General features: G+C 36.4%; 1 protein-coding gene across 4 annotated transcripts in view; it reads left to right on the top strand.

The window, feature by feature from the left end:
- The window catches only part of RELCH (RAB11 binding and LisH domain, coiled-coil and HEAT repeat containing), an 84,404-nt gene that overhangs the window by 52,901 nt on the left and 10,180 nt on the right, over nucleotides 1-21,323 (top strand). For 3 of the 4 annotated variants that reach the window (XM_063326061.1, XM_063326060.1, XM_063326062.1), the window contains 15 exons: nucleotides 1,733-1,804; nucleotides 2,619-2,759; nucleotides 3,447-3,611; nucleotides 4,513-4,660; nucleotides 6,735-6,891; nucleotides 7,456-7,579; nucleotides 8,675-8,723; nucleotides 9,200-9,279; nucleotides 10,142-10,248; nucleotides 10,798-10,897; nucleotides 15,167-15,249; nucleotides 16,169-16,232; nucleotides 17,801-17,939; nucleotides 18,832-18,948; nucleotides 19,357-19,445. In XM_063326061.1, coding sequence (XP_063182131.1) covers nucleotides 1,733-1,804; nucleotides 2,619-2,759; nucleotides 3,447-3,611; nucleotides 4,513-4,660; nucleotides 6,735-6,891; nucleotides 7,456-7,579; nucleotides 8,675-8,723; nucleotides 9,200-9,279; nucleotides 10,142-10,248; nucleotides 10,798-10,897; nucleotides 15,167-15,249; nucleotides 16,169-16,232; nucleotides 17,801-17,939; nucleotides 18,832-18,948; nucleotides 19,357-19,445 — 1,635 coding nt within the window. Of the gene's footprint in view, nucleotides 1-1,732; nucleotides 1,805-2,618; nucleotides 2,760-3,446; nucleotides 3,612-4,512; nucleotides 4,661-6,734; nucleotides 6,892-7,455; nucleotides 7,580-8,674; nucleotides 8,724-9,199; nucleotides 9,280-10,141; nucleotides 10,249-10,797; nucleotides 10,898-15,166; nucleotides 15,250-15,901; nucleotides 15,985-16,168; nucleotides 16,233-17,800; nucleotides 17,940-18,831; nucleotides 18,949-19,356; nucleotides 19,446-21,323 lie in introns of all 4 variants that reach the window. The other variant, XM_063326063.1, reaches the window with a different exon arrangement.

Below are 21,323 nucleotides of genomic sequence, written 5' to 3'. Positions count from 1 at the left end.
CCTTTCATTGGGCACCTCTGTGGTTTTTACCTCTCTGCAGATAGGTACAGATATTTATACATATGAATAAGATCCCTCCTGAGTGCTTGCTCTCTTCTCAAGACCGAACAATCCCAGCTCTCTTGGCCCTCCCCCATGTATCAGATACACCTATCTCTTAATCATCTTTATGTCTCTCTGCTGGACTTGCTCCAATATGTCTTTGTAGTTGGGAAGCCCAGAACTGTACACAGCACTCCAAATGTGGTCTCGCCAGTGCTGAGCAGAGAGGGGCAATCACTTTCCTTGCTTGCTGCTGATGCTTATCCTAGTGCTGCCCAGGATACCACTGGTCTTCCTTACTGCAAGGAGCGCATGCATTGCTGGCTCTGCTTGGTATCTGTCAGGCCCTCCAGGTCCTTCTCTGCTAACGTGCTTTCCAGACAGTTGGCCCCCAGTCTGTCCTGGTACATGGGAATTATTTCTGCTCACCTTCAAGACTGCACTTCCCTTTCTTGAACTTCAAAAGTGTCCTGTCTGCCTGTTTCTCCAGCCTATTGAGATGCCTCTGAATGGTAGTACACCCATTGGGTATATCAACAGCTCCTTCCAGTTTTGTGTCATCTGCACACTTGTTGAGGTGCATTCTGTCCTGTCATCCAGGCCATTAATTAAGATGTTACACATCTTTGTTGTTGGCCCTGGAATCAGCCCTTGGGGTGCACTGCTGGGGACTGGCCCCAGCTGCAACTCTTTGAGCCTGTGATTAGTTCAGCCAGTTTTCCAACCACCTCACTGTCCTTACCTAGCCCAGACTTCATCAGTTTGTGAATAAGGGTGTTATGGGAAACAGTATCACAAGTCTTGCTGAAGTCAAGATAAACAATATTTACTGCTCTCTGCTTGTTCGCTGTGCCAGTCATCTTGGAAAGCTATCAGGTTGGTCATGCATGGGTTTTCTTGTATAAGTACATGCTGACTATTCCCAACCATCATCTTGTCCTTCATGTGTTTGGAAATGCTTTCTAGGATTAATTGCTCCAGCCGCTTCCCAGGTGACAGTTAAAGCTGACTCCACCAGGGTGCAAACTTGGTTCAGAAGTGTCAATGTTGAATTTGTAAGGCTCCATTTTCTAATGGCCTTTGAGCGGAAAGGAGAGGTAGGCAGCACAGGATCAAGAGGTTCTCGGAATAGGAGCTGTTTTCAGTCACACTTCAGAGATGCGACATGTTTGTGCTTGACTTGAGAACAGAACTTCAATAGCATGCAAATACTTCTTGGTTTAGTTCATGTGTCTCTTTTTTGACCCCAATTGCTAGGCAGCTATGCTACACTGGTTGGCTCAGAGCACTAGAGGGCACTTGTGTAGTTCTTAGAGGAGTTGTGTTCCTGAAGGGCTAAAACAAGACAAAATATTTCATGACAGCTCAAGAGTTATTCATATTGTTTGGAGTCCGGCAGCCCATATGCTGCTTTCCACCATTTTTTTTACTTCATATATGTACATACTTCTCAGATTTTTCTCTTACTGTGAGCTCTGTTTTGTGGGACAGCTAGAGAAGGCTGTATCTGCCTTGCCTTTATGCCTCAGTGCGAGAACTTCAGGCTGCTTAGTACCATATGCAGCTTCTACAGACACAGTCAATGTTTATCTAAGAGATGCGTACCTATCCCCCCATTGCAGTTCACTCTAACCACACTTTGAATAATGGTTCCTGCAAAGCAAATAGCCACTTTGTTTCTCTTTACCAGATCAACCACAAATACCCAGAGAGACGGCTACTGGTAGCAGAATCCTGTGGAGCTCTAGCACCTTACCTTCCAGTAAGTATTAATACTGACTCTAAATGCTTTGCGAGTGAAAGCAAGGTGAAAATCTGTTGCATAATATAAACATCCTCTATTATTTTAAATATTCCCAAGGGTGTGTATTACGCGTAGTCACATTGTGTTCTACGTTATATCACGCATGTGAGATTCAATAAATGACAGTAAGGAGGAGATAGCTCATTATAAAGGAATACAAGTTAATCTAGCTGTAAAATGTCTTTAAAAACAGCACGTTCTGAGAAAATCATCTTTGTTTCAGTAGAGATGAAACAAAGATAGTTGGGACCAATTAAGGAAATAATCTCTGAAAAAATAATTGGCACCCAATAATAGACTTCTTCAGACACTGTGGAATGTTACATGAAAAGTGCTGCCAGTCAAAAGAAGCAGCAAAGTTAAGTCAGTGGTGAACTAGGATTTGAAGCTTCAGAGAAAGGCGAAAATAACCCAAATTAAAACCCCACGTTTCCAATTTAGCAATGGAGTGATTAAAGATTCTGTTTAAAGTTTAGGCCTGTAGTAGTTTTTTGCGGTTAGTTATTTTTTGGTACATCTTTCGTATGAATTGAAGGACCTGAACTCTGTGCTTAGTAGGACAAAAGGCTCTCTAATGAGGCTACAGACATTTTATATTCATTCATCTTCTGTTGTGAAAACTGAATGTGTAATATTCAAAAGGATCCATGGTTGGAGGAAGGGATTTTGTTTGTAAGCACTAATAGAAGTGCAAATTATTTATAAAAATTGCTATAAACCTATATTTCTTGTTTCATTAGATTTAACAAGTATGTTTCTTGTTTACAAACAGAAAGAAATCCGTAGTTCGTTAGTACTCTCCATGCTGCAGCAGATGTTAATGGAAGATAAGGCAGATCTGGTACGAGAAGCTGTGATCAAAAGCCTTGGCATCATTATGGGATATATTGATGATCCAGACAAATATCAACAGGTATAATTTAGTTTGGGTTTTGTATGTATGAAATGTCTTCTGTAGCTATTACATCAGTAGGGAGATACATAATTTCATTTGCTTTTATCAAATCTTTTCATATACTTTAAAAAATTTTGATGGCTTACATGAACATTGATTTTATTGTATCACCAAGACCAAAAAGAAAACATGTAAGTACAAGTATCCTTAGAACCTCAGGTGTAAGCCTCATGCAGAAGCTTCTCTAATAATTCATAATTTGCCTTCAAGAATGTACCACTTCATTGGCCACCTGATACTATTAGCCAATTTGATATCACTTGCTAACAAAGATTCATCTGCTACAACAAAGCCTACTTGTAGTTCAACTGAATACTGCTTAATAATGTTTTAGATAAGTGAAAATGAAGACCACCTAATCCTGTCTCTGAGTTTTCGAAGTCAGAGTGGTAAAATGTCTTTGTATTAAATTCTGTTAACTTCACCGTAAAGATACTAGTAGGGTCATTGGATCACCTTGGGTTTAGCTGTGTAGGTGGGCTGGGAATATCTGCTGAAAGGCCTCCATGTACTACATTGGGTTTTTATTGTTATTAGTGTAAAATTTTAAAAAATAGATTATAATCTCTTTCTAGACTGCATGTTTTATGTAGCAAACTTTAGTATGAATTATAGGAAAAGTAATTGTATTCTTTATTTTGCCAGGGCTTTGAACTGCTGCTTTCAGCTTTAGGAGACCCTTCAGAACGTGTAGTTAGTGCAACGCATCAGGTATTTTTACCTGCTTACGCTGCCTGGACAACAGAACTGGGAAATTTACAGTTCCATCTTATACCTACACTGCTTAATAAGATTGAAAAATTGCTCAGGGTATGTGTTCAGCTGTTTCTACACTGGAGAGTTTTCTTTGTATCTTTATTACATATACAGACTTTAAAAAAATAATACAAAAATGTAAATAATTGCTACTTAATGTTCTATGGGGGGGAAATTTATGGAGATTATAACTCCATAACTTTTACATGTCCTTTGGAAGAAAGAAAATAACAACCACCACCAAAACCATCAAAAACCCACAAAAACCAAACGGATGCTTCTTTAACAATGTTTTACTTTATAGCCCAATAATTAAAGTGCAGTTCCGAAAATGCTTACTTGAGGCTCTGACCAGATGATGTGTGTTATTCTGAGTGCATTCGCCCTATATTTAAATTGTTTTAAGGTGTCACATACTGTGGATTTTAATAAAATGTGTTTTTTATTAAAAAAAAAAAAAGTAGAATTGAATGGTTTAGTTAAATGATTTGCAGTAATGAGGCCGTTTTCACACTTTATTCGGTAAATATCTTCAAAGTTCTGGAAAATCGAGTATCTCATAACAATCTAACACACTTACCCCAGGTGCTTGTTTTCAGAGTACAGGTGACTAGTTTATTCAGGTTTTAGATGCATTGGTCCCTAAGACCAAGGAATCCCATTTCCAAAACACGCTGGAAATTTTTCTTTCAGAATGCTTTTGTGCTCATCGACATGAACCACTAAATGCCAAAGACGATTTTGCTTAAATCTTTTGAGGAGAATTGACTTAAGGGTGACAAGGAGACTTGGATGGTGTCACAAAGTAAGCTTGTGGTTAGGATAAATCGCTATATAATTAGTGTGTCTGTGTAGAAGCTCATCACAGATGTGTTGATGTCTTGCCAGGGAATACATGCCTAAGCAACAGATCATCCAAACCGAAAACTTTAACTAAATGTCCTGTTTGTTTCAGGAAGGAGAACATGGCTTGGATGAACATAAGCTCCACATGTATCTGTCTGCTCTGCAGTCGTTGATTCCTTCACTGTTTGCACTGGTGCTACAGAACGCACCTTTCACAAGCAAGGCTAAACTTCAGGGAGAAATACCACAAATAGAAGGTAAATGATTAATTTCTGCTATGTGGAATTTCTAGAAACTTAAGTATGATTCAGTGACAAATCTCAAATTACTGTTAACCGAGAAAGAGGAATTTCAGGAATAGTCCATATATTTAGAATTCATGTGTATTTAGGGTTGCTACATAAACATAAGTTGCAGAATATACATATAGACTTCAGATTTTTATAACACACTGTCTGTACAATAATGATTTAAGTTTCTGTCCTGAGGTGTTTTTTCTAATCTATCTATTCTTTGTGTTATATTTTTGTATATAGGAAGAACGGAGAAAGAAATTCAGGGTATTTCTGTCATGTTATGAATTTTCTTTCTTTATCATTGCAGTGTTCATGGAGAGAATTTTTTTTTTAAAACCGGATTCCAGCATAGGAAGATTTATCATGACTCTTTCTTCACTCTGTTTTTCTCCCTTTTTGGGAAAACATCTTTCTATTCCCCCCCACCCCGTGTTCCTATGAAAGAAATTAGTCTTAGACCTGAACCCTTATCAGATATTTATCTAATTACAAATATCAGTTTGTTGATACAGAAGAATTATATAAGTTGTGATTGTTTGCAGTAGAATAAAGGAGAACTAAATGGTATCCTTTCGGATTGTTTTCCTGTATTTACTTAGCAGTGTTCTGCACTGCAGGCTACAGACAAAATGGCTTTTCTCTGCCCAGTGACATAGTTTTGCGTAATCCAATCATAGTCTTGCAATAAAATACTTTTTTGTCCCAATACACAACAAATTGTGGAGGGAAAAAAAAATTAAAAAGAATACAATTTTGCCTTCTGATTTGCCTCTTAACTGATTTTTCACATTGATTAAGTAATACTTCTTTTTTTACTTTTCTATGCTCGCTTGAGAGACCCGATTATAACAAAAATAGTTTTTATTTCATCTTTCTTCATTTCTTTCTACTTCTTAAAAGAAACTTTTGAGAATAACCACTAATAGCTCAAGAAGGCTATCCTCGGTTTAAGTTAATTCTTCCAAATAAAAAATGTCACGAAGTGGGAAAAATACAAGAGCTTCACCCTTTGTTATGTATCTGTGTAATACCTTAGCAGACTGAATGGCCTAATAGTGAAGTTATACTTAAATCACTAATGCTAGCCTGTAGAATGTTTTATCCTTTTAGGAATACTTTTAAAAGATATTATTGGTAATACTTGCCACATGCTGATAATAGTGCTGTGTGTGAAGATTCAAAGCAAGGGTGACAACTTTAAAGGAGAATTAGGAAAGTAGCTAGTGGTACGTTACTGTCCATTAATGTGAAAATGTTAAACATGCCATGGTAAAACTCATTCAGCTGACTTGAGTCATTTGAAGATGAGCACTTTTTCCCTGGGTTACTACTGCTTAAATAAGGAATTCAAAAGTTTCAGGCTTCAGCCTAGTCTGACACTTCCTCCCTCCACAAAAGTGGAAGAAAAAAAAATCTCACGTACTTTTCCCTAATCCAGTAGCACTGCAGGAACTGCAGGCTTGCTTTCTTGAATTTTGCAGAAAGAAAGATGGTGTTCTTGTCACTTAACTTTATTGCTGAATAAGTATGCTTGACGTGAATTGAGATGAATAAAAGCAATGTTGCTGTAGGCAGGCTTTCAATCCCCAGGTGTTTTGATGGTCTAGATTTTTTTTTTTGAGATCTTCCTTTTTATGGGTAAATTATTCTCTTCTGATAATTCAGATAATTAAGGAGATGGGGGAGGGAGTGGGGAGTGTCAAAACGTACTTGATACATAAAGGTTGGAGCAGTTAGATGATTAAAGTGTAGCAGGTCAGGAAACCTTGCCTGCAAGTCACTCTATTGTAAATCTGTGGTGTGTTCTTTGGGGCCTTCCATAATCTCCCTGTACCTGCGTTTTCCCTTTTTAAATAAGGGTTATGTAATCTCTTCAGAGTTGGATTTAACTCACTGATTTTTAAAAAACAATTTTATAACCTTACACAGAAGGCGCTAAAGAGTTTTCAGACTTTCTTCTCTATCTTTACTGACATCACCCCCCAGGTATTTTCCTCTTCTTTTGTTCATGATTATTTATTCTCTGCTGTTGCAGTCACTAGATTTCCCCGACCCGTATCGCCTCTTCAGGATGTGGCCATCATCATTGGAAGCCGCGAGCAATTAGCAGTGTTGTTGCAACTGTATGATTATCAGCTAGAACATGAGGGTACCACAGGCTGGGAGACTTTGCTATGGGTAGTCAATCAACTGTGAGTTAACTTGTATCTTACAGTTCCTAATTTTAAAATGTGTCAGAATTAATAGTTCTTAAGCATGATTACGTTTAACCATTGTTAAACATAAGAATTTTAAGTATGATTGTGTTTAGGAATTATTGAAGAGAAAAAGATTGAATTTTTTTTAGACATTTTAATTTTCATACTGAATTGACTTTGATTTTATTCAGAAAATATGACCTATCTAGCAGAATGGGTAGGTAACTACTTGCTCCAAAAAAATGTTTCTTTCATCTTTGCACTAGTATAGCCAATCCTCTGTTGAAGATTTTTGTGTTTTGAATATGTCATGGAATACACTGTTCTGCAGTAACAGATGTTTGAAAACATAGGTCAGACTTTTCTGGCATTTAAACCCTTGCGTTCTTCAAGGGTCAGGAATTGTACAGAACGTGTAGATAATGATATTAGAACCAATAGTGCTCTCTGTGTGTATATATATTTATTAATATCAACAGTAAATCTATACAAATATAACTGGAAAGAAACAAAAGATCCAGCATAGTGTTTAATATCCTTTTGTTTCCTGATTTTTAGGCTACCACAGCTTATAGAAATAGTTGGCAAGATCAATGTAGCATCCACTGCCTGTGTCCATGAATTCTCTAGATTTTTCTGGAGACTTTGTAGGACATTTGGGAAAATTTTTACAAACACTAAGGTAAGTTATTACCTTAAACATTCTATTAAAAAACATACCTTGATAATATATGTTCCCTGTATTTATGGTGTGTCTTAATACCCGCACTTTATGTGAACATTTATATTTGCGTGTCACACTGATCTTGTCCATAAGTACATTTAGACATGCTACTTCTAAACCTCTGTTTGCATCCTTTGGACTTCTGGTTGTGTCCATTTTGGAATGGCTTGCCCAACAAGGAAGGATTTTTAAAAAAACCTGTATTCTTCGTATTTGTTTTGTGAATGGCATAGAAAATGGGAGAGATCATCCTAATCCCAGTAACTTAACAATTTTCTTTCTTCAGAACACCGTACTGTCCTGTGTTTGTGGGGTACATAAGTACTTCAGCCTGTACGTGATTGGAAATTTAAAAGTTGTGCTTTCCCTGCCGGAAATATTTTCTATAGATGACATCTAAGTATTATAATCAAGGAAATAAATAATTTTTCTCAATAAAATAACTTTTAATATTAATGGTTTTATTTTCATTTTAATATTAATATTTAGCATAAAATATTTTAAAGGGAAATTATAAAACATGAGAGGATTACCTAAAGGTAAAATTACAAAACATGTTGTGCTGCCTCCAGAGAGGAGTTTAAAACCAGTCTTTGGTCTTTGAAAGCCCCATCTGTAAGTTTCTTTAGAAGCCTTGCTTCTGTAAAATTTTGCTGATACTGATTATTACAGCTATATTATGGAAGAGAGTACTTACTGAACAGCACAGATATAAAACAAGACCTTTTTTTTTTTTTAACCATATGGCTTGGTAAAACTAAACCCTAAAGTCCAACTAAGCATATTGCCAAGAGGCTTCAGCTTTTGGTATCAGGAGTGCTAAATACTGCTACTTCAGTGTGGGTACTCAATAGAAATTTTACTCTCTTTTGTCACACTTTCAATTTTCATAAAAGCTGGCTGTGCTTTTTAAAGGTGTTTTTTTTGTTGTTGTTCTGTACCTTCAAAATGTCCCCTTTTTTCTGCTGTTTTTTTTTTATTCTTAATTTTTTCCTATGTTAATTGACACTGGTAACGGGTTTTCTTACATGGGATTCATCATCCTTTGCATAGGTAAAACCACAGTTCCAGGAAATCTTAAGACTGTCTGAGGAGAACATAGGTAAGTAGCTTTTTACTGAAACAAATAAAAATTAATCTTAATTGCATTAATCTTAATTGCAACTGTAAAAAAACCTGTCAAATCTCCTGTTCAAATAATACTTTCAGACTGCAGTTCTCAAATTTTTTGTCTTCCTGAAATGTTGAAAATCTAATCTTAGTCTGAATGGAACACTCTGAAGTTGTAGAGTCTGTGTGTTGTGTGTAAAGTACAAACAAAATCTCAAATCCAAATACCACTTGAGCATTATCTTAGCACATGTGTGTATATATATGCATACATATGTATATAAGTTCTTCATGTATATATAAAAAGGTGAATATATGTATATATGTATATTTTTTTATATATATATATAAAATAATATACACATGTCTACCTTAGAGGTGTATATATAGAAAATATATAGTATATGTATTACACACACACACATATATGTGTGTATAAAACCTAAATTTTTCACTGTGTTTCATTAGATTCCACAGCAGGTAATGGAGTGCTAACAAAAGCCACAGTTCCCATCTATGCAACGGGGGTCCTTACATGTTATATTCAGGTAGGTTTGGTTTTGTTTCTTTGTTAAATGTATACTAACATGTAAAAGTTATTCTGCCAAAAATCCTGTACTGTTTTCTTTGAAAACTTACAGCGCTCTTGTGTTTTAAAGATAGGTAGATAAGTGGGCAACTGTAAACACATTCAAAAGCACAGTTTTCTAGTCAGGTTGTTTACTACATTTGATGATAAACATCAGTGTTAAAACCTGAATTCAGTAAATCTTAAAATGACATCTGGCATCTTCACCGCTGCTGACTCTGACATTGACAGCTGCCATCTGCCTCTATCAAAAATAATAATGTTTCTCCATAAATGGGTTCTTGACCATTTAGCTGTGACCCCTGCAAACATAATTTTGCAAAATTTACTGAAACAGGTAAACAGGTAAATTGTCATTTGGGGCATAATTGGAGTCTTAAAATTTTAGTGTTACCTAGTACTAAATAAATGCTCCATAAATAATACTACTTAATCCTCCAGTAACCAGCAGTTATGGCCTGGCATATATGTAGCTTACAGGAAAAAATAAATACTTCATCTCAAATGTTTAGTGAATTGTTATCAATCAGAAACTGTCAGGAGCCACGAAAGTGCTTAAGTACAGAGTTTCTGTAGTAAAATAACTTGTGTAATTTGTGCAAGAGTATGTGCTTATTTGATGAAATACAGAAATACAGTCTCTTCTTGTGTTTGCTTTGGAAGATTCTTGTTCTTAAACCACATTTTTGAAGTTTGTAAGAAGATCGTTGAAGGCCAAATCTAGTTTGTTCGCATTCATAGTTTGTCTCTTTTGTAGCTGTAGGTCATCGGAACCGCAGCAATACTTCTACTACACTCAACACTGTACGCTCTTCTTTCAGGAAGAAGACCGCAAGCTGTTAGTTGGATTCTTAGAAGATGTAATGACCATGCTTTCACTATCCCATGCTCCTCTTGATAGCCTGAAAGCTTCCTTTGTGGAACTGGGGTAAAGAATATACCTTGGGGTTGACTTAGATATAAATACGTTAGAAGTTTTTATTACAAGCTGCTAATCTGTCTATAACGTTAAAAACTGTGATGCTTTGGGTGAATAAAGGGTATACTTGCTTTTTCCCCCACCTTGGTGTTTCACAGAACTTAAATTTTTAATCTCTAGATTAAAAATGTAGTGGTAAAAAAAGTTCTAAAGGGTAAAAAAGAAATACCAAAACCCAAACAAAAAAAAAAGCAAAAAACAGTGATAAAACTGAGATTCCTTTTTTATTTTCCTTACTACTAGGATGTGTTCTAGGTATGTATTTGCATTCAGTTCAGTGTCATAATTTATTCAAAATTATATTATTAGCTTTTTTAAAGAAATGAACTTCAAAATGCAACATATTTTCTAGACAGTAACACATTGCATGCCCTTCAGAAGGGATAAATGTTGGACCTTTAGGTTTGTTTAGCAATGGATTCTTGCGACTACATTCTGCAGGCAAAGAACGTATTCAGGGTTTGAGAGTTGTGGTTTTGTTTTTGTTTTTTTTTTTAGTGCAAACCCAGCTTATCATGAGCTGCTATTAACTGTCTTATGGTATGGAGTTGTCCATACTTCTGCTCTTGTTCGATGTACAGCTGCTAGAATGTTTGAGGTAAGTGTTACCCAAACTTTTTTTTACACCTTTTTAAAACTAGAGTTCATTTTTTTAAAAACAGTGATTCAAATAATGTTGCTACATTCTTAAAAATAATAAATGGCTTAAATAAGTTGTGTACTGTGTGATGGAGCAGGAAGTTGTGCATTTTTTTTCTGTGTCTGTTCTCTGTTCAACAGCACATCTTTCATTAAGCAGTTTGTCGTTAGCCACTTGCAAGGTGTTGCTGTAGTAACTGTGTATGTGTTCTTTGATCTGCTGCTGACTTGATTGTTGCCTTCTGATTATTGCATGCTGAAAAAACTTTCCTGATGATGAAAACGCATTTCATTGCTAAACTGTGTTCAAACCAGAATTAAATACATTGTCAAATGTGTTTGCTTAGGTCTGTAGATAAACATGAACGACTGTAATCTCTGCGTTTTGATATTTGCTGTTGCTATTCAACACATTGTCAGTAGCCTAATTCACAAGTTATTGGTTTTCAATACTTTTTGTGTATACTCGTGCAAGGCACTCACATTATAATTCAAACTAGTTTCCATTGGTGCCAAATATGGTAGTAAAAACATACATTTAACCAAATTTGTATTTTTTTGTAAAATTTAAAATAGTTTATGATTACTTCCTACATAGCGACAGCTTCATCTTTCCCTTAACATCTATAAATTTCTTCAGGATAAATACAAAGACTTACATATAACTAATAAGTTTGCTTTTATTTTCACATCATGCCTTTGTTTCATCGAGTGTTAGTTTAAAAAAGCATATACAAAAACTCTGGGACGTACTCCACTTGATGAACAGAGAGACTACCTTTTTTTGGCGTGTTAGAAAGACATATTTCTTATCACACTATCACAGTCCATTTCTGTTATTTTTTTTCTTTTTTGGCTTCTTCCACATTGGACTCATTTACATAGTTTTGCAGTGGACCTCTAGCTGAACCTGCCACCTTGTATCCATAGCAAAAACAAATCTCAAGTCTGCCTTGGAAAAAAGAGGACTTAACATAACCATTTGCATTCCTTACTGCAACTGTGCAGGCCATTGCAAATAAAGCACTAAACAACCACTTTAAGACATATACTGAATCTTCAGTTGAAAACATCCAGCCTTGTCTCTTTTTTTTTTTTTTTTTTCTCCTGCCTTTAAAAAGGAGATTACAATTTTTGGTCACCCTTAAAATACTCTTTTGAGTTGTTGTTTGAGGGTTTTTTCTTCTTTTTAATTTAACAAGAACATTGCTTATATTTTATGTTTGTAATAATAAGCTTTTTTTTTTTTTAAATAAGCATTAGCCAAACATGTGAAAGACCTCAGTTACAATAGGCTGTTTTCTTGGTTGCTGTTTCTTTTCCAATTCAACAGCATGTTGATTATTTTTGGGCAGTCCTGCATGCTATTTGACTGCTTGTTTCCTGGTATACTTCAATTTTTACTAAAGCATAAGGCAACTTTGTTGCAGATACTTTTCTCTCTTGAGAAGATATCATCTTGCCACTTCCTTGATAGCAATAGCATACATGCTTATACATGACAATATATAAATTTGGGAAGTCACCTGTGTAAAGAGGTGGTAATAGTTGGTTTCACTCTTGGAAGATTCCTTCATTCAAGGAATTTCTGACATCTGAGAGGCGGCTGAATGGCAAAGCCCGGCAATTAGATAATAGGGTAAAGAGTATGTCACCTGCAGGACAGGTGTATGAGAATCATAACGATTCTGGGCAGCACAGGGTCTGTACAGCAGCACAGACTGCTGTGATTTGGGCCTGCCAGGCTGCGTTACCAAACCTTGAGAGTCTGTTAAGGATTGGAAGGACACAGAAGTGATTCACGGGCAGGAAGCTTTGTGCTACCATTTTTAAGGTGTAGTATGCATAAGTAACGATCTCACATTGATCTAGAGGATTGAAAACAGGATGAAAATTTGCGTTGTCTGTCTCACTGTAACTTTACATGCTGCTGCATGGCTTTGCCCATCCAGCTGTTTCTGTTGCTTCTGTGTTAACGTTTCCCATTTGTCAGTAGTTTGCCATTTGAATGTTGATGCAAACAGATTTGATTGCTGCTGGTTTGAACATGAAGCGCATAGTTGAGTTAAAAGCTTTGTTGGTCTGTTTAGGTTCAAGGCTAGGAACACTTATCTTCAGAATGACACTTGAATTATGAAGCATGTTTTATTTTCTGTAATACAGAACAATGCTGTTTACCATGCTTTACCATAATTAGAAGTGTGGCAGCCCACGTAGTCATGAAGCTCAGATCATACTAAATTGTTTGCTAATTATGCAAATCCCAAGCATTTTTTTTTTTTTCAAAGCACCACATTACCTCTAGACTTTTCTCAAAATTAAGATTAGTAAAGAAAGCCCAAGTCCCTAATTGTTCAAAATTGAAAATAGTAAGCATTCTCTATTTTAAGCAATGGGAAAATTGGTAAATCTGCATATGAGAGTAAGATCGTAGTAGTCAAACAGTGAGCTATGTCCTTAACAGCTGTTTGAAGAGTAGCCCATAAACTGTATGCATCAGCACTTTAAGTTTTTGCCACTCTAAATAATTGTGAAATATATTAATGGTAAAATGTAGTAGTTGAACTGTCATTCCTTGTACTTTCTGAATAGCAAGTATAGAAAGTTGCAGCTTTCCCCCTCCAGGTGCTTTGCAGCAATAAGGCAAACGTTCTTACGCAGCTTAGTAATTCTCTCCCCATTCCTCCTTCTTCAGTTATTATCTGTAAGGCCACAATATGTTCAGTACATGTGTGCATGCACGTACGAATATTGCTTAACAAAAAATACTGCTTTGTATAGAAGGCTTCTGGAAAGTCAGGTTCCTTCCAGTCTTTCACAGTTTACCTTTTTTTTTTTAAATTCAGAGTTGGTAAAGCAGGAATGCTTAAGTGGCAGAATCTAAAACCTTCTCTAGTTAGAGGGTGTAAGTATTGCCTGCTTTTGGTACTGTGTGATACACTGACACCTACTGCTTTCCCCTTGTGCTATGGATCATACGTGTTTACTTGTTAAACAGCTAGGGGCGAAAGCATAGAATTTAATTTGTGTTCATGGTGTAATTTGACTAATTAGAACATAGCCAAATATTAAAAAAGAAATTTCAAATTTCTCGCAGAAACTGCTAAATAAGCTCTTCATGTTTATCTCCTAAAACCATAAAATATAAGCAGACTTCCTTACATGACATACAAAGTGGAAATACTAAGACTGCCTTTTTGATTACTGCAGACAAAAAAGCTACTTTGCTGAGTATGGAGAAAGTTTGGAACTTGTCATTTTTGACAATTAGTAGGTTTTCATATGTAGAAAACATGTAAAGGGCATCTGCTGCATATTAAGTAAATTTATACTTGCATATAGCTACGTAACTAATGTAAAAATCATGTGGGAACATATAAGTTCAAACAATTTCCACATATTTATGAGTAATAAATTTCACTGCGATCTCAGGTTTTAACATTTGGGATGTATTGCAACAAATATATCTCTTCCTTAGTTTGCAAAAAGACTTGGTGAAATACATTTAATGGATAAGCCAAGGATTCTCCATTTTCTGCCTGCATGGACCAGCAAGGGAAACTTGGGAAGTTTCTCATACATACTGCTTGAATGGCAGTTAAATCTGAAATAGTCCTGAATGACTTTGAGGAAAGCTTAGTGGCATCTGGAAAGGTGCTATTTGTCGCATTGTAAAAGGTCTGATATAGGGACCTGAAAAAGGGTCTAAAAGGTTTTTTCCCCCCACTCAGTGTGGGAAAACTACAGGCATTTGGCCTAGCTGAAGACATCTATTTTGCTTGTGACAGCCACCTAATAAAATAAGTACTATTCCATTGAGTTAGTAACAGCATTTAAATTAAACTGTCAAACTCAAATTAGCACTGTTTCAGTATTTAATTACACATCATATGTATAATTGTACTACATAATTATAGTAGTATTTGAATTCTAACACGTAATTACTTGCTAAACTTTTGAGAGGCCAAGTTTTCAAATAGCTGAAAATAGAGAAAACATCATACTGTTGAATTTGTCAGGTTTGTGCTGATCGCCAGACCACTTCGGCTTTCTTCATGCCTTTGCGTATATGAAGCACTAGTGTAGCAGTATTTGCTTAGCTTCTAATTTTGGTTTGCTTTTTGTGTTTTTTCTTTCTCTCTCTTGGTTGTGCCGTTCTTCTTCCCATGATACTGTGCTCGCTCTTTCCGTGCATCACCTGTGATACCCCCCTGCTCCGACCATTCAGCTGTTGGTGAAGGGGGTACATGAAACTCTGGTAGCTCAGAGAGTTGTTCCTGCTCTCATTACTCTCTCCAGTGACCCTGAAATGTAAGTTTCCTGACTGTCTTATATACCTAAGCATCCCTCTTAATACTTAGGAAGAAATAACCATCAGTTCTGTTTCTTATTCCAACAAAAACTGAATTACTTATAAACAAAACCACTTACTTGTAAATAAAAAGGTTTACTGCAACACCTAGAACTAAGCCAGATAAAATTGCTGAATAAACTTTAAATACAAAACTTAAATCAATGTCATTTAATTTTTGTGGTGTTTATATTTAACCATATTCTCCGTTTTGAAATTTGCTTAGATCTTTTCTAGCAGAAAGCTGGATATTAATGTGTTCAGTAATGCTATCAGCTTTACTACTGCAAAATTAAATATCATCTGCGTTACTGAAATGCAAAATAGTTTTGGCTGTATGTAATTTCTGATAGACAACCATAGCACTTCATTTCCTGGACGTACTGATGTGATATTTCTTTCAAGCTGAGGAGGGATGCTTTGCTAATCTCACTAACAGGTTGTTACTAATAAATGCTACAGCATGAATAGAGTCTTAATCATTTTAATGTCTTGTGTGGGTGACTAAACCAAGAAAAACCCCAAGAGTCTGCCTGCCCATCCTCAGTCACAGCTAACCCAGTTCTTTAAGTTTACCAAACCGTTTTTTATTGCATGTTGACTGGTTTACAGCTGACTCTTCGAGGCATGAGTGAAGCCTTAGTTGACAAGCGGGTTGCTCCAGCCCTTGTTACCTTGTCCAGTGATCCTGAATTGTGAGTTTCACATTGAGACCTTGAGTTAATCCTGTCTGTCCTTTTCCTGGTCTGCTTTTCTTGTTTTGTCATTGCTAGAACCTAATGTAATTTAAAGTACTAATTTTGTAATTTTGCTTTAATTTTTAATTAATTTTATTCTTAATGTTTAGTACATCTTAAAGACTCTGTTTTTCTGTTGTAGTTCAGTAAGGATTGCAACAATTCCTGCTTTTGGGACCATCATGGAAACTGTTACTCAGAGAGAGGTAAGACCACCTGTTGTCAGGCTGCTGTTGTTACAGCATAAGAAGTGGGTGCTTTTTTTTATAAATCTAGTAATTTATTCATGAACTTGGAGACAAAAAAAAAAAAGCAGCTTATAATTTAATTCTTCCAAAATGCCTTCCAGTTTTGCAATGATCTTGTTTCTTCTTTTTTTTAAACAAACCAACCCTCTTTTAACTAATAAAAACATTTCCTTCTAAATATCAAGCCAAACATAAACAAAGAAAGCAGCTATGTAGAGGGGGAGGCCTGTGCTAGAAGACGGGAAATCCCATGCTCAAAATGTTCTTAAAACACTCTCCAATACAGTTGAGAAATCCAGGTCCATTATTTCCAAATAAAGTAGCTTTACTTTTGAAATGCTAACCAAGAAGTGGTGGTGGGATTCAGTTACCTCCACATAAGTATACTGTACCATTTTAGATGCTTCAACTTGGCTTCCAAGTACTTTAGAAGAGCACAAGTCTCTTGTGGTTCCTGTCATATTTGCTGGCTTAGCCCATGGTGTCCAAGATGGCATTAGAAGACATCATAGTGACATAACTGAAATAATCCTTGAGGATAATATAGATATGCAATTCCTCCTTGTTTTCTTTAAATATGAAACTTTGGTAATAGATCAGAACTCTGAAAAAGACACCCAGGATTCTGCTATAAGCAGTAGAAATACTGTATTTTGTTTTATATAATAAGTGTACAATCAAATTTCTTCTGAAAGTCCTTGCAACTTTTTGCAGAGCTTGCATTCTTCCTGTAATTTCAACGTATTCTAAAAGAATGTGTTTGAGGAAATGTGAGTAAGAAGTCAGTGATGACTCACAAGTACTTGGAAGATGGATAAGTTACAATTTTGTAGCTTGGAATGCATGCCTATAATCAGTTTGGGAAGAATACTGTTTTGTTACCACACAAAAATTACTGTATCCATTGCACTAATTACAATAAGCCTTAGAGAACAGAGGTGATATTGCCTTCCAAAATGTATCAGAAAATGTTGTTTTTACAACTTTGAATGCAAATTAAATACTCTACGTCATCTTGGATATATTTGTATTTTCAGTTTTTCTAGCCTTTAGTTGAAGAAATCTTTTTAATTCCATTGATTTCATGATGCTTACTTTTACATCTCTGTCCTCTGCAGAAATGTTTTCAGCATACTAATTGAGATACATTACAAAAAACCCCCACATGAATTCACTTCTAATTGAACAGGAAAACTCCACAGATACTAATAGTAAGGGGGAAATTCTAATAGCAGGTAACAAATGCGAGTTTCAAAACCAAGGAAACCTCAGGACAAAAGACCGGCTCTATGGAAGCACCCATCTGTTGTTAAAGATAGATCAGATTAAAACACTGACAGTCTTTAAAATGTAACACTGCATCGAGGAATTTGGAACATCCTGTCAGAAAAAAATGTAAATTAACAGAAGGTCCAAGGTTTGTCATCTGAAATATGGAACATTATAGGCATACTCTGAACTGACCATAATGGTTTCTAGCATCTTCATTCTTTTGTGTACTTTTTATTTCTCTGGGAATACTTAAGCTTCTGGAAAGAGTAAAAATGCAGCTGGCATCTTTCCTGGAGGACCCTCAATATCAAGACCAACATTCTCTACATACAGAAATCATAAAAACATTTGGAAGAGTTGGACCTAATGCTGAGCCCAGATTTAGAGATGAATGTAAGTTGCATCAGTGGGAAGATACACTCTTCTTCTTTCTGTCCTAACGCTAATAGTATGCTGGTTATATAGATCTTATTTTTTTTCCTTCACAAAAAGTTTGATGAAAACTCTTGTTTTCAGTGTTTGATATGTCCCAGTATTTAAGACTTTGCTAATATAATTTTCATTTTGCCGAACATTGGTGTGTATATAGAACACCAGAACATGGTGATGAATAATTCCAGAGCTGGAAGGGACTGGTCACTTTGCTGCAGTGACCAGCTCTCCCCCACTTACCCTATTGCTTCACCCCTGCTAGCATATAAATTTCAAGTATTCCACACGTCTTAAATGTAAGTGCATCCCAGATTAACAAAACAGCTTTGTTTCATGGCCCTGAAACGTAAAGCACATAGAAGAGCAAATTTGATTGTTAGACTGTCTTAAAGATACTTGAAATCAAAGCACAAGGAGGTGTAGTGCCTCCCAACTGCAGGCATCTGGTTTAGCAGGCTAAACTCATGGGATAGGCTTCCTCTGCAGTCAGTGAAGGTTTCTCATGACATGCATATCTCTGTCACTAGCTTATCAGCTGTATTTGGAAAATAGAAGCATATTTTGAATGGCTTTAGCAGCAAAATATTTTCTGTAAACTGTTAGTATTTCAAAGGTACTCTGAGGGTACCTCTTTATTTTGGTTGGTGTTACCACAGTTTTATTTCAAGTTTGAGTTGATCACTTAAATTTATAAAGGCAGTCCCATCAAAAGCCATTATTTGCAGTTCTTATTCCACACTGATGTGTGATGCTTCAGATGCCTGCGATTGCCACTTAGCAACTGTTCAATGCTAACTAAGCAAGTCTATGGAAAACAATTTCAAAATAGTTATTCCAATGTTTACTTTTACAGTTGTTATTCCACACTTACACAAGTTAGCCTTGGTCAACAACCAGCAGTCTGTGGATTCTAAGAGACTGGATATCGCTACACACCTGTTTGAAGCCTACAGTGCTCTTTCCTGTTGTTGTATCCTTTTTGTATGGGAAGTTTAGCAGTTAATTCGCGGGGGGCGGAGGAGATTAATACTTGAAAAATAACTAAGTTTGTCTTTGTGTGATGTAAAATATGATCTGCTTGGTATAAGAGTAAGTTTTCACAGAAGGTGGAACTGATAGGTACTTTAAATAACAACACAAAACCAAACCCCTTGATCTTAACCACTAACTTGAAAAAAAAATATGAAAAGAATGCTATGGGTGTCTGAAATATATGAAGGTAAATATACTTAGGACCTCTTTTCTGTTTTTTTTATTAGTCCTTGAAGTGGCAAATGCTTTTCTATTTTCTTGGGGTTTGCTGCTGTAGTTTGTTCCTGCGTTCAGTAGAATAAAATTATACAATTTCAGAACACAACCTTAACAACCTGGTTTTTAGTTATTTCAGAGGATTTAATGGTCAATCACTTTTTACCGGGACTTAAGTGTTTACGAATTGACATGGAACATCTCTCGCCAGAGCATGAGGTGAGCAGCTATGTTTACTGAGTATGAGATGCAGGTGGCAGCAAAAGTTGAAATGTTAATGGTACTAAAAGCTAAAAGTTAAGGAGACCTATTCATAAGAAGTATCATAGCATTGAGGGTTTTTTTTGATAAGGAGTAGGTCACATGATTTAAAAACAGTAAAATAATTTAAAAGGAATTTCTAAGCCAAGTACATCTGTGGAGTCATATTCAACTGTCAGAAATGCACGTAGAAACACAGATCTCTGCAGAGTGAAGAAAAAAGAAATGTTTTTACCATCTGTTTTTCCATCAAAGCAAGGATATACTAAAATCAGTGGTCATTATATGTCCAAGGAAATGCAGATGAAAATGGTGGAGCACAGGAAAGAAATGGCAGGCATGCTCAGGAAAGAGGATGAGGAGAGTATAGTGCTGAAATAAATGGGATGCTCTTCATATCTGGAGTACTGTGTCCAATCCTGGTCTCCTCGGTGTAACAGAGGCAGGGACATACTGGAGAGAGTCCAGCAAAGGGCCACAAAGATGATGAAGGCACTGGAGCATCTCTCCTACAAGGAGAGGCTGAGAGAGCTGGGGCTGTTCAGCTGGAGAAGAGCAGGCTTGGGGGGAATCTCATCAATTTGTATAAATACCTGGAGGGAGGGTGGGAAGAAGATGGATCCAGGCTCTTCTCAGTGGTGCCCAGGGACAGGCCCAGAGGCAGTGGGCACAAACTGAAACACAGGAGGCTGCTGTCTGAACATCAAGAAACACCTTTTTCGCTGAGGGTGAACAAGCACTGGCACAGGTTGCCTACGGAGGCTCTAGGGTCTCCATCCGTCGAGATGTTCAAAAGCTGCTTGGAGATGGTCCTGGGCAATTGGCTGTAAGTGGCCCTGCTTGAGCAGGAGGATTAGACCAGATGGCCTTCAGAGGTTCCTTCCAGCCTCAACCATTCTGTGATTCAGTGAATTGTAAAAAGCAGATCACAATAAGCAGACAGGATAACACGGGAACTAACAAGATCTTCTCTCATAGAAGGAGATAACAGAAAGTAGCAAGAGAAGAGTTAGGAGGAGAAGCTGACTTAAGAAACATGAAAAATTTGGCTGTATGTCTGTGCGCTTTTTTCTAAATATTTGATGAACACTAATAGAGACCGAAACACATAGATATTAAGTCAGTAGCAGAAACCAGGAGACTTGATTTAGTTGCATGTTGTGAAAATCTTGACAGTATGAACGCTTCAAGTGATGGAGGAAAAGATTTAATCAAAATGTAAAAAGGAATGCGTTTCCGGTTTTTGAAGGTTAATACTGCACTTCAGGAATTACTTTATACTTGAGAAAACTAATTACTTTTCCTTATGATTGCAAAAGTGACATAATTAATATGACTCTAGGAGTTCTAAGTTCTTATACTTGGTAACAAAGTTGCTTCTTCCAGTTAAATTTTTGGTTTAGTAGCCTATAGTCTCATTCTTTTATTTTCTCTATATTATTTATGATACGTGGAACTGGAGGTGAATTAATTTGAGGAACTTTCAGACCTAAAAAGGAAAGAATCTGACTTCAGAGGGCCGAGTCAGAAGGCATGGTAGGGACCTGAGCATCAGTCAAAGGCGACAGAATTGCAGTTCCTTACCCCCAGGCAGCACTGGGGGAGGTCTGGTATTGATGATGCTCTGTATTTAGAGAGCGCTGGGAAATGTATTGTCTTTTGGGAAGTCTAAGAATACATCTAACAGCTGCGGTAGGCAAAAGTTTGGTTTAGTTTAGTTTTCTTGGTTCTGTCACGTTAACTGATGGGTAACTGATACAAATACTAGTACTTCATTTTTGTACAGTAGTTAGTGCAACTTCTAAGGTTTAAGAGCATAGTCCATTCAAAAGATGC

Source organism: Chroicocephalus ridibundus, chromosome 2, assembly GCF_963924245.1.
Source record: "Chroicocephalus ridibundus chromosome 2, bChrRid1.1, whole genome shotgun sequence".
In the NCBI taxonomy this organism is placed as follows: domain Eukaryota; kingdom Metazoa; phylum Chordata; class Aves; order Charadriiformes; family Laridae; genus Chroicocephalus; species Chroicocephalus ridibundus.
Note: the sequence above shows the minus strand (reverse complement) of the source record. Positions and strands in the feature narration are given on the sequence as shown.